The sequence below is a fragment of the Leptonotus elevatus genome, chromosome 20 (genome assembly GCF_054856555.1).
Source record: "Leptonotus elevatus isolate MCC_2025b chromosome 20, RoL_Lele_1.0, whole genome shotgun sequence".
Lineage (NCBI taxonomy): Eukaryota > Metazoa > Chordata > Actinopteri > Syngnathiformes > Syngnathidae > Leptonotus > Leptonotus elevatus.
This window is the reverse complement of record NC_141258.1, coordinates 3697948-3709900: the sequence shown is the minus strand read 5'-3', so window position 1 is coordinate 3709900 and position 11953 is coordinate 3697948. Positions and strand designations below refer to the sequence as shown.

At 40.8% G+C, this 11953-nt stretch overlaps 2 protein-coding genes across 2 annotated transcripts; both read right to left on the bottom strand.

Annotated features, from left to right (window-relative positions):
* Positions 1-3996, bottom strand: LOC147156470 (sulfotransferase 1C4-like). Its single transcript, XM_086063776.1, has 7 exons — positions 3710-3996; positions 3108-3236; positions 2395-2492; positions 2188-2314; positions 2031-2125; positions 1411-1591; positions 1-662 (listed from the first exon to the last, which is right to left on the bottom strand). The coding sequence occupies exons 1-7, from the start codon at positions 3858-3860 to the stop codon at positions 550-552; spliced, it is 894 nt and encodes a 297-aa protein (XP_085919902.1). The 5' UTR covers positions 3861-3996; the 3' UTR covers positions 1-549.
* Positions 3997-5388: 1392 nt separating this feature from the next.
* LOC147156469 (sulfotransferase 1C2-like) lies at positions 5389-9453 on the bottom strand. The gene is made up of 7 exons (XM_086063777.1): positions 9167-9453; positions 8565-8693; positions 7850-7947; positions 7643-7769; positions 7486-7580; positions 6866-7046; positions 5389-6055 (listed from the first exon to the last, which is right to left on the bottom strand). The coding sequence occupies exons 1-7, from the start codon at positions 9315-9317 to the stop codon at positions 5943-5945; spliced, it is 894 nt and encodes a 297-aa protein (XP_085919903.1). The 5' UTR covers positions 9318-9453; the 3' UTR covers positions 5389-5942.
* Positions 9454-11953: the final 2500 nt, after the last annotated feature.

The following is an 11953-nucleotide window of genomic DNA, read 5'->3' as shown; positions in this document are numbered from 1 at the left end:
TTCCGGTCACTAATATCCTTCAGTGACTCTTCAAACCCCTCCTCTGTCTTCTTCGGCCAATCCTCTCCTTCTCAGACAGTCACATGATACATCAATACACGTCACCAAACTTCCCCCTCTTCTCACAAGATAAAGATTTACCTTGTTTTCAGAGCCACAAGAGATGTCACTACACCCCCTCTTTCTCAACCGGTTTATAAAGACAAAGGAATCTATTTAACACATTCGCTTCAACCCCCCACATCACCTTGAATTCTCACACAGAGACATACCGAGCAAACCAAAGCAGCCATATCCACCTCCAAACAGCAACACCACAAATCAGACAGCTATAATCAAACCAACTCACTTCAATCCCACTCTTGGACTCGAAAGAGTCCAAAAATACAGAATGAATTCATATTTCACAGAAAAATTCCAGCGGGGATCTTTATCATCGCAAACGGCAAGCGCATTATTAAGCAAGAGTTGTGTGGGGGAAGTAGTTATTATCATTAAACATCCCTTTAGCAGGAGAGGAGGTCGTTTAGCAGTCATATGTCAATCTTTTTAGAGCTGCGTTCTGAATGGCATGTTGACTTGCTTCATTTTCTTCTCGTAGTCCTCGTCAAACTCTACTGCCTGCTTAGGTGTAAAATGATTTTTCCAATCAGCAACTTCTCCTGTTATGGACAAAACAAATGGAAGAGACACACCAGTTTGTTACGTTATGCTGACAATGAGACTAAATCCTAAATTACGCCTCTTCGGACATGTTGAGACACTCTAAAGAAAGAAGAAAATAGATTCCTATTTATCATAAACATCAGTCAAAAAATAATAATTATAATTATATATATATATATATATATATATATATATATATATATATATTAGGGGTGTTAGAAAAATCAATTCGGCAATATATCGCGATATTACAGCGTGCAATTCTCGAATCGATTCGATATGCGGCCAGATCGATTTTTAAACATTAATTTTTTATGGGAATATTCAACAAAACGTCTTACTTAGGGTTAGGATTCAAGCATGGAAGAATGTTCTATTAATGGAACATTAAGCCTTAATATTTTATTTCAGTGCTGTTCAAACATGAAAAAGACTGCAACCTGTTTGTTAAATGCAGTGGCTCAGTTATAAGCCTGAATTTTCAGATAAATAAATACATTTTCTTACAAATCTTACAGTGTACATGTACAAGTTTACTGATTAGTATTTTCTAAATTTGGGTTTTAAAAAATTCGCAATAATCAATTTTTAGATTTGTATCGGGTTAATCGGTATCGAATCGAATCGTGACCTATGAATCGTGATACGAATCGAATCGCCAGGTACGAGGCAATTCACACCCCTAATATATATATATATTTTTATTTTTATTTTTTTATAGTGGTTTCATAAAGGTTTAATGACCTTTTCTCATGAATTTGGAGATGGACTGATTGTAAATCTCTTTTGGAACTGAGCTCTGGTTGACCATTGGATTGTCCTTCATGTTCTTGAAGGTTGTCATCTCCACAATGCGGCTGATGACATCATCGGAGAGAGACAAGTCTAGGTACTTCGCGAGTCGTTCCACTTCACGACGAGGATTCTGGGCGGGGGAACGAAAGGAGAGAAAATTCTAAGTCGATAATGCATTTAAGAAATTGTATGTACAGGCTTGTATTAATTACCCCAATGAAGCCCCTGCCACCCAGAACCCAGAGAGCCCCAAGAGGCAGTTGCGCGGACACAAATACTGACTGAGCTCCTTGAGCCTAGTAGTAAAACAGAGTCTTGACATCCCAGTCCACACCCCCAGAACACAAAACCACGGGATCACTGGAAGGGCTACATCGCAAGCTCATCGGCAGCCCAAGAAACCCCCTGACCAGTCCGGCCAGAGTGCACAGGTTCAGGCCAAGGTCACAAGGCAGGAGGATCCCATCTGGCACCACCATCACATCAAACGACATCATCGCCTTGGAGAACTAATGCCCTACCTGAGCCCAAGAGTTATGACAAATGACTTGGGAGTTATAAGCCACTACCTCTTTCATGTCCTCATAGAAGATGTAATGGATGTTCCTCTTTTCTCGCTCCTCCCAGAAACCTTTGACATGATCGTGCCAGTAGCCCCATGCCACTGCAGAGACAAGATTCATGAAGTTGCTGTCCTGGTCATATAGTCCTCATGTCTCTACTTACATTCTCCATGCATGAACTTCTGGATGAAGCTCTCCCAGGTTCCAGGCTCAGGACTGAAAGTATTCATCTTCTGATAGTAGTATAAGCTCACCATGGTGTCCTTAGCATTGCGTGCAATGTAGATCATCTTTTAAACGCAAGTCATGACATTAAATGATGGCTGTTTTAAGTTGTCACCCCTGCAGGTGCTTGGCCTTATCAACTTACTTTGCATTTGTTGTCCCAAAAGCCGGCTGGAACCATCTGAAGCGGCAGATGGGTCTTAATGACTCTTGGGGGATCCATTTCCTTCAGTTGATCGAGACCTGATGATTTATGGCAAAGCAGATCAGTGGTACTTTGACTTACGAGTTGAATTTGTTCTGTTACCAAACTCGTAACTCAATTCACTCATGTATTAAATCGTTTTTTCTCAATGAAATGAAGAAATACCAGTCCAACTCTCGAAAAGTGTTTTAATAAGAAAAACCAGAAGAAAATTTTTGGCTGATGTAGTTTTCGTGGCCTATCAGAAAGTAACTGAGAGGGTTTTTCCGCTGGTTGGTCTAATACTATTAGCACTTGGAAATCACAATGTGGCATCTGGCATCAATCACCACAATGCTAGTCTCGGATTAAAGGTTTTCAACTCAAGGGCGGCTCACGTTGCGCCGCGTGCCTTTCTTGCCCTCCCTTTTAACAATTTTCCATAATTTTTTCTAACCGCGTCCTACACTCACCGACAGACATGACAAATCCACGTCTAGAGAGTAAAAACCCTGCCGCAGTTTGGCTTTAGCCACAGGCGTTTCTACCCAACCGGATTTGTTTGCCTACTGGCCAAGTAGAAGCACTTAGACCTGGATTTGCCACCTCTGCTCACTGGACATTCATTTGGAATACCTATACAATCGAATGACATCCAATCGAGTTCTACACACCTGATTGTCTCCGTACAACAGTGGTAGCCTCGAGAAAAACAGTCCGGTCGTTTATTGGAGCTCGTCTGCAGATCTCAGCATCTCCGTCATGAAGAAGCAGGTCAACTATCTCCTGGGTCCACGTTGAGCCTTAAGAAACACATCTTGATCAGATCTTGGACAACTTCCGATGCATTATGAGATCCAGACACCATTTTCACACCTATAATTATCTATACAGCTCGTCCTTATTTGAGTCGCGGGGGAGCTTTGGAGCGTGTCGCAGCTGACTTTGGGCCAGAGGCAGTTTACACTCTGGAATGGTTGCTGGCCAATCGCAGGGCACATATAGAGATAGAAAAAAAACAATCTTGCCTGTGGACAAGCTAGAGTATTCAATGAACCTAACATGCATGTTTTTGGAATGTGGAAGGTAACTGAACTACCTGAAGAAAACTCGCGCTGCAAAGGGAGAACATGCAAATGACACAAAGGAAGGTCAGAAATGTGATTCAAGCCCAAAAAACCAAGACTGTGAGACACCTTCAGTGATATCATTCTACATCTAAATGATACATCACCCCAGAAAAGGACCGCAACAACAAGCATAAAATAAATCAAACCTGATTTAGGGTAAGCAATGATGAGGATATCTGATGGATGCGGACAGAAAGCAGACACGGCTTCTAAGCCTCTGGCGACGTGGTCCGGCAAAAGGATCCCTTTTACCGGGACCAAGTGGGCGCGACGCATGACGGTCTGGTCGTCTGACATTACTGAGATCAAAACATTTTGTGGAATGACAAAAAAAATTGTTGCCGTTGCCCTTTCTGAGCGGTAGGTAGATCTGAATGAATACTATTATATATTAATATATTCTAGGTCTTGTAATATCTGAATATTTGCCTTGTCGATGCTTTAAAACAACAAACCCTCGGTGTGCAGTGTCAAAAGCACCACACCCAAATTATAATCAAGAGGTATGTTTGACTGCTTATATGTTTGCTCTTAACCCGAACTTTGTTACCTTTGATACAGCTCTACCTATCCTACTCCTAACTGATAAACCGAAAACCAAATCCAACAATGACTTTAACGGCAACCTAATTGTAATCATAGCCCTAAATATCAACTACTCTTTTTTATTTCACCCTTGGATCCTGGTCCAAATGGATCAGGACTTTGACCTTGACAAGGTTAGCCACTTAACTGTGAAATCCATCACTCACAATTCACTTGATCAGCTTTTTTTAAGCGGACACGGCGTCATAGTGTTTGGCCATGTGGTCCGGAAGAGGAATCCTTTTTACTGGGACTGAGACAGATCGAGGAATGGCAGTCTGGTTGTCTGCCATGACTGAGGTCAAAACGTTTTGTGGAACAACAAAAAACTGTTGCTATAATAGTCTATGTCCGGTATCAGAGTATTTTCCTTGCAGCTCCTGCTGATTTGGTTTAAAAACAAAAAAAATAGAGTGGGCGGTGGCAATATAGCACCACACTTAAAATATAAAAGGGAGAAGCTAGAACGTAGGTGCTTATTGTTTTTTACTGTAGGATTGTGCTGAACAAGATTCTTAGAGTCTTATTGCCGTTTCCACAGAGAATATGATCGAATCTTTCACGACAGCTGGCTGGATAGATTCAAAAAAACAGAAGGTTTTCAGGCATAATACAATGTGCGTAATGCAGCCATTCATTCATCATTCATTCATCCTCCAAACCGAAATACAAAATGATGTTTGAATTTTACTCATCCATTTCATTCAATTCTGGGCGTGGACGTATTTGTTTAGTCAACCGTGTCTCACTTGAGATTCAACTTAGGTGCAGTCAATATTGTGACAAGCAAATTACATTGCATACATTATTTAAATAATTCCTAAAAGATTGTGTGTATTACATCATTTATAATAGCCACATTCATGCTACAAATTGAGGAGTGGCCAAGGGTAGTAACAAAGCATCATACAAGCTATACCTAATATATTGCTAATAGTTTCAGTTGTCTTCTTTATCTCTTTTAGAAGCTTTATGGTAGATTTCTTTTTATTTTACCCGAAAGTTGCTTCAACAAGAGACACTTTCTTGTGTAGCATCAGCTAGCCACAGAAAAAAAATACATTTAATATACTGCTACGTTATGTTAGGAAATTTAAGACTTGTTTCCCCGTGTTCATAATGTTGATTATCAAACTCAGACAATGAGATCGGTGAAATCAGGATTTATTTTACATAAGCTTATGGACACATGAGATCGACTGAACGCCGCCATTAGCCCCCTCATGTGTAACCCCCCTTCTCCTGTTCCGGTCACTAATATCCTTCAGTGACTCTTCAAACCCCTCCTCTGTCTTCTTCGGCCAATCCTCTCCTTCTCAGACAGTCACATGATACATCAATACACGTCACCAAACTTCCCCCTCTTCTCACAAGATAAAGATTTACGTTGTTTTCAGAGCCACAAGAGATGTCACTACACCCCCTCTTTCTCAACCGGTTTATAAAGACAAAGGAATCTATTTAACACATTAGCTTCAACCCCCCACATCACCTTGAATTCTCACACAGAGACATACCGAGCAAACCAAAGCAGCCATATCCACCTCCAAACAGCAACACCACAAATCAGACAGCTATAATCAAACCAACTCACTTCAATCCCACTCTTGGACTCGAAAGAGTCCAAAAATACAGAATTAATTCATATTTCACAGAAAAATTCCAGCGGGGATCTTTATCATCGCAAACGGCAAGCGCAACATTAAGCAAGAGTTGTGTGGGGGAAGTAGTTATTATCATTAAACATCCCTTTAGCAGGAGAGGAGGTAGTTTAGCAGTCATATGTCAATCTTTTTAGAGCTGCGTTCTGAATGGCATGTTGACTTGCTTCATTTTCTTCTCGTAGTCCTCGTCAAACTCTGCTGCCTGCTCAGGTGTAAAATGATTTTTCCAATCAGCAACTTCTCCTGTTATGGACAAAACAAATGGAAGAGACACACCAGTTTGTTACGTTATGCTGACAATGAGACTAAATCCTAAATTACGCCTCTTCGGACATGTTGAGATACTCTAAAGAACGAAGAAAATAGATTCCTATTTATCATAAACATCAGTCAAAAAATAATAATTCTATTTATATATATATATATATATATATATATATATATATATATATATATATATATTAGGGGTGTTAGAAAAATCAATTCGGCAATATATCGCGATATTACAGCGTGCAATTCTCGAATCGATTCGATATGCGGCCGGATCGATTTTTAAACATTGATTTTTTATGGGAATATTCAACAAAACGTCTTACTTAGGGTTAGGATTCAAGCATGGAAGAATGTTCTATTAATGGAACATTAAGCCTTAATATTTTATTTCAGTGCTGTTCAAACATGAAAAAGACTGCAACCTGTTTGTTAAATGCAGTGGCTCAGTTATAAGCCTGAATTTTCAGATAAATAAATACATTTTCTTACAAATCTTACAGTGTACATGTACAAGTTTACTGATTAGTATTTTCTAAATTTGGGTTTTAAAAAATTCGCAATAATCAATTTTTAGATTTGTATCGGGTTAATCGGTATCGAATCGAATCGTGACCTATGAATCGTGATACGAATCGAATCGCCAGGTATGAGGCAATTCACACCCCTAATATATATATATATATATATATATATATATATATATATATATATATATATATATATATATATATATATATATATATATATATATTTATAGTGGTTTCATAAAGGTTTAATGACCTTTTCTCATGAATTTGGAGATGGACTGATTGTAAATCTCTTTTGGAACTGAGCTCTGGTTGACCATTGGATTGTCCTTCATGTTCTTGAAGGTTGTCAGCTCCACAATGCGGCTGATGACATCATCGGAGAGAGACAAGTCGAGGTACTTCGCGAGTCGTTCCACTTCACGACGAGGATTCTGGGCGGGGGAACGAAAGGAGAGGAAATTCTAAGTCGATAATGCATTTAAGAAATTGTATGTACAGGCTTGTATTAATTACCCCAATGAATCCCCTGCCACCCAGAACCCAGAGAGCCCCAAGAGGAAGTTGCGCGGACACAAATACTGACTGAGCTCCTTGAGCCTAGTAGTAAAACAGAGTCTTGACATCCCAGTCCACACCCCCAGAACACAAAACCACGGGATCACTGGAAGGGCTACATCGCAAGCTCATCGGCAGCCCAAGAAACCCCCTGACCAGTCCGGCCAGAGTGCACAGGTTCAGGCCAAGGTCACAAGGCAGGAGGATCCCATCTGGCACCACCATCACATCAAACGACATCATCGCCTTGGAGAAGTAATGCCCTACCCGAGCCCAAGAGTTATGACAAATGACTAGGGAGTTATAAGCCACTACCTCTTTCATGTCCTCATAGAAGATGTAATGGATGTTCCTCTTTTCTCGCTCCTCCCAGAAACCTTTGACATGATCGTGCCAGTAGCCCCATGCCACTGCAGAGACAAGATTCATGAAGTTGCTGTCCTGGTCATATAGTCCTCATGTCTCTACTTACATTCTCCATGCATGAAATTCTGGATGAAGCTCTCCCAGGGTCCAGGCTCAGGAAGGAAAGTAAACATCTTCTGAAAGTAGTATAAGCTCACCATGGTGTCCTTAGCATTGCGTGCAATGTAGATCATCTTTGAAACGCAAGTCATGACATTAAATGATGGCGGTTTTAAGTTGTCACCCCTGCAGGTGCTTGGCCTTATCAACTTACTTTGCATTTGTTGTCCCAAAAGCCGGCTGGAACCATCTGAAGCGGCAGATGGGTCTTAATGACTCTTGGGGGATCCATTTCCTTCAGTTGATCGAGACCTGATGATTTATGGCAAAGCAGATCAGTGGTATCTTGACTTACGAGTTGAATTTGTTCTGTTACCAAACTCGAAACTCAATTCACTCATGTATTAAATTGGGTTTCCTCAATGAAATGAAGAAATACCAGTCCAACCCTCGAAAAGTGTTTTAATAAGAAAAACCAGAAGAAAAATTTTGGCTGATGTAGTTTTCTTGGCCTACCAGGAAGTAACTGAGAAGGGTTTTTCCGCTGGTTGGTCTAATACTATTAGCACTTGGAAATCACAATGTGGCATCTGGCATCAATCGCCACAATGCTAGTCTCGGATTGAAATGTTTTCAACTCAAGGGTGCCTCGCGTTGCGCCGCGCGCCTTTCTTGCCCTCCCTTTTAACAATTTTCCATAATTTTTTCTAACCGCGTCCTACACTCACCGACAGACATGACAAATCCACGTCTAGAGAGTAAAAACCCTGCCGCAGTTTGGCTTTAGCCACAGGCGTTTCTACCCAACCGGATTTGTTTGCCTACTGGCCAAGTAGAAGCACTTAGACCTGGATTTGCCACCTCTGCTCACTGGACATTCATTTGGAATACCTATACAATCGAATGACATCCAATCGAGTTCTACACACCTGATTGTCTCCGTACAACAGTGGTAGCCTCGAGAAAAACAGTCCGGTCGTTTATTGGAGCTCGTCTGCAGATCTCAGCATCTCCGTCATGAAGAAGCAGGTCAACTATCTCCTGGGTCCACGTTGAGCCTTAAGAAACACATCTTGATCAGATCTTGGACAACTTCCGATGCATTATGAGATCCAGACACCATTTTCACACCTATAATTATCTATACAGCTCGTCCTTATTTGAGTCGCGGGGGAGCTTTGGAGCGTGTCGCAGCTGACTTTGGGCCAGAGGCAGTTTACACTCTGGAATGGTTGCTGGCCAATCGCAGGGCACATATAGAGATAGAAAAAAAACAATCTTGCCTGTGGACAAGCTAGAGTATTCAATGAACCTAACATGCATGTTTTTGGAATGTGGAAGGTAACTGAACTACCTGAAGAAAACTCGCGCTGCAAAGGGAGAACATGCAAATGACACAAAGGAAGGTCAGAAATGTGATTCAAGCCCAAAAAACCAAGACTGTGAGACACCTTCAGTGATATCATTCTACATCTAAATGATACATCACCCCAGAAAAGGACCGCAACAACAAGCATAAAATAAATCAAACCTGATTTAGGGTAAGCAATGATGAGGATATCTGATGGATGCGGACAGAAAGCAGACACGGCTTCTAAGCCTCTGGCGACGTGGTCCGGCAAAAGGATCCCTTTTACCGGGACCAAGTGGGCGCGACGCATGACGGTCTGGTCGTCTGACATTACTGAGATCAAAACATTTTGTGGAATGACAAAAAAAATTGTTGCCGTTGCCCTTTCTGAGCGGTAGGTAGATCTGAATGAATACTATTATATATTAATATATTCTAGGTCTTGTAATATCTGAATATTTGCCTTGTCGATGCTTTAAAACAACAAACCCTCGGTGTGCAGTGTCAAAAGCACCACACCCAAATTATAATCAAGAGGTATGTTTGACTGCTTATATGTTTGCTCTTAACCCGAACTTTGTTACCTTTGATACAGCTCTACCTATCCTACTCCTAACTGATAAACCGAAAACCAAATCCAACAATGACTTTAACGGCAACCTAATTGTAATCATAGCCCTAAATATCAACTACTCTTTTTTATTTCACCCTTGGATCCTGGTCCAAATGGATCAGGACTTTGACCTTGACAAGGTTAGCCACTTAACTGTGAAATCCATCACTCACAATTCACTTGATCAGCTTTTTTTAAGCGGACACGGCGTCATAGTGTTTGGCCATGTGGTCCGGAAGAGGAATCCTTTTTACTGGGACTGAGACAGATCGAGGAATGGCAGTCTGGTTGTCTGCCATGACTGAGGTCAAAACGTTTTGTGGAACAACAAAAAACTGTTGCTATAATAGTCTATGTCCGGTATCAGAGTATTTTCCTTGCAGCTCCTGCTGATTTGGTTTAAAAACAAAAAAAATAGAGTGGGCGGTGGCAATATAGCACCACACTTAAAATATAAAAGGGAGAAGCTAGAACGTAGGTGCTTATTGTTTTTTACTGTAGGATTGTGCTGAACAAGATTCTTAGAGTCTTATTGCCGTTTCCACAGAGAATATGATCGAATCTTTCACGACAGCTGGCTGGATAGATTCAAAAAAACAGAAGGTTTTCAGGCATAATACAATGTGCGTAATGCAGCCATTCATTCATCATTCATTCATCCTCCAAACCGAAATACAAAATGATGTTTGAATTTTACTCATCCATTTCATTCAATTCTGGGCGTGGACGTATTTGTTTAGTCAACCGTGTCTCACTTGAGATTCAACTTAGGTGCAGTCAATATTGTGACAAGCAAATTACATTGCATACATTATTTAAATAATTCCTAAAAGATTGTGTGTATTACATCATTTATAATAGCCACATTCATGCTACAAATTGAGGAGTGGCCAAGGGTAGTAACAAAGCATCATACAAGCTATACCTAATATATTGCTAATAGTTTCAGTTGTCTTCTTTATCTCTTTTAGAAGCTTTATGGTAGATTTCTTTTTATTTTACCTGAAAGTTGCTTCAACAAGAGACACTTTCTTGTGTAGCATCAGCTAGCCACAGAAAAAAAATACATTTAATATACTGCTACGTTATGTTAGGAAATTTAAGACTTGTTTCCCCGTGTTCATAATGTTGATTATCAAACTCAGACAATGAGATCGGTGAAATCAGGATTTATTTTACATAAGCTTATGGACACATGAGATCGACTAAACGCCGCCATTAGCCCCCTCATGTGTAACCCCCCTTCTCCTGTTCCGGTCACTAATATCCTTCAGTGACTCTTCAAACCCCTCCTCTGTCTTCTTCGGCCAATCCTCTCCTTCTCAGACAGTCACATGATACATCAATACACGTCACCAAACTTCCCCCTCTTCTCACAAGATAAAGATTTACGTTGTTTTCAGAGCCACAAGAGATGTCACTACACCCCCTCTTTCTCAACCGGTTTATAAAGACAAAGGAATCTATTTAACACATTAGCTTCAACCCCCCACATCACCTTGAATTCTCACACAGAGACATACCGAGCAAACCAAAGCAGCCATATCCACCTCCAAACAGCAACACCACAAATCAGACAGCTATCATCAAACCAACTCACTTCAATCCCACTCTTGGACTCGAAAGAGTCCAAAAATACAGAATTAATTCATATTTCACAGAAAAATTCCAGCGGGGATCTTTATCATCGCAAACGGCAAGCGCAACATTAAGCAAGAGTTGTGTGGGGGAAGTAGTTATTATCATTAAACATCCCTTTAGCAGGAGAGGAGGTAGTTTAGCAGTTATATGGCATTAAAGAACAATTTGATACATTAAAAGATTTTTCAGTGGAATAAGCATAGCATATGTGAGGCTTAACACGAAATGTTGTTGTTGTTCAAGAAAGAGTGTCGCGGTGCATCGGCAGACGGAGATGTGTTCCCGCTTTGAAGTCATCTGGAGATGAAGTTCGCAAATGTGACTCAATTGTTGTGGAATGAAGCTTTGGAGAGGGTCAGCTGATATGATTCAGCAAATGTTGTTTTCCCGGTCTGAGGTAGTGAGATTGATGAGCCTGGGATGGATCCGGCGGCCTTGTAGACCAGATGTGGAATGATGTCTCCCCCTCCTCTGTGCAGTTGAACTCCAGATAACCTCTCCCTCACCTCCTGGGATCCAGACCCTCTGGGTGCAGAACATTTTCATTTAGTCACTTATGAACATACATATTCTTTATTTTGAAAGAGCATCTGGTAGTTTTTGTTAGTTGGGATTAGTAAATGTTATTTGATTAAGATCCGTAGGTCCTGTGCTGTTGGAACAGGAAAAGGTCTATTTGTGTGTCATTGAAATAGAGCCCAGCCTTTGACTGA

Coding starts and splice junctions, on each gene's coding strand:
- LOC147156470 (XM_086063776.1), bottom strand. CDS start 3,860: ATGTCAGACGACCAGACCGTCATGCGTCGCGCCCACTTGGTCCCGGTA. Junction 2,493..3,107: donor TGTTGTACGGAGACAATCAG/GTGTGTAGAACT, acceptor ATAAATCATCAG/GTCTCGATCAACTGAAGGAA. Junction 2,126..2,187: donor GAAGTTCATGCATGGAGAAT/GTAAGTAGAGAC, acceptor TTGTCTCTGCAG/TGGCATGGGGCTACTGGCAC.
- LOC147156469 (XM_086063777.1), bottom strand. CDS start 9,317: ATGTCAGACGACCAGACCGTCATGCGTCGCGCCCACTTGGTCCCGGTA. Junction 8,694..9,166: donor CATTGCTTACCCTAAATCAG/GTTTGATTTATT, acceptor GTGTTTCTTAAG/GCTCAACGTGGACCCAGGAG. Junction 7,047..7,485: donor TCTATGAGGACATGAAAGAG/GTAGTGGCTTAT, acceptor TCCCCCGCCCAG/AATCCTCGTCGTGAAGTGGA.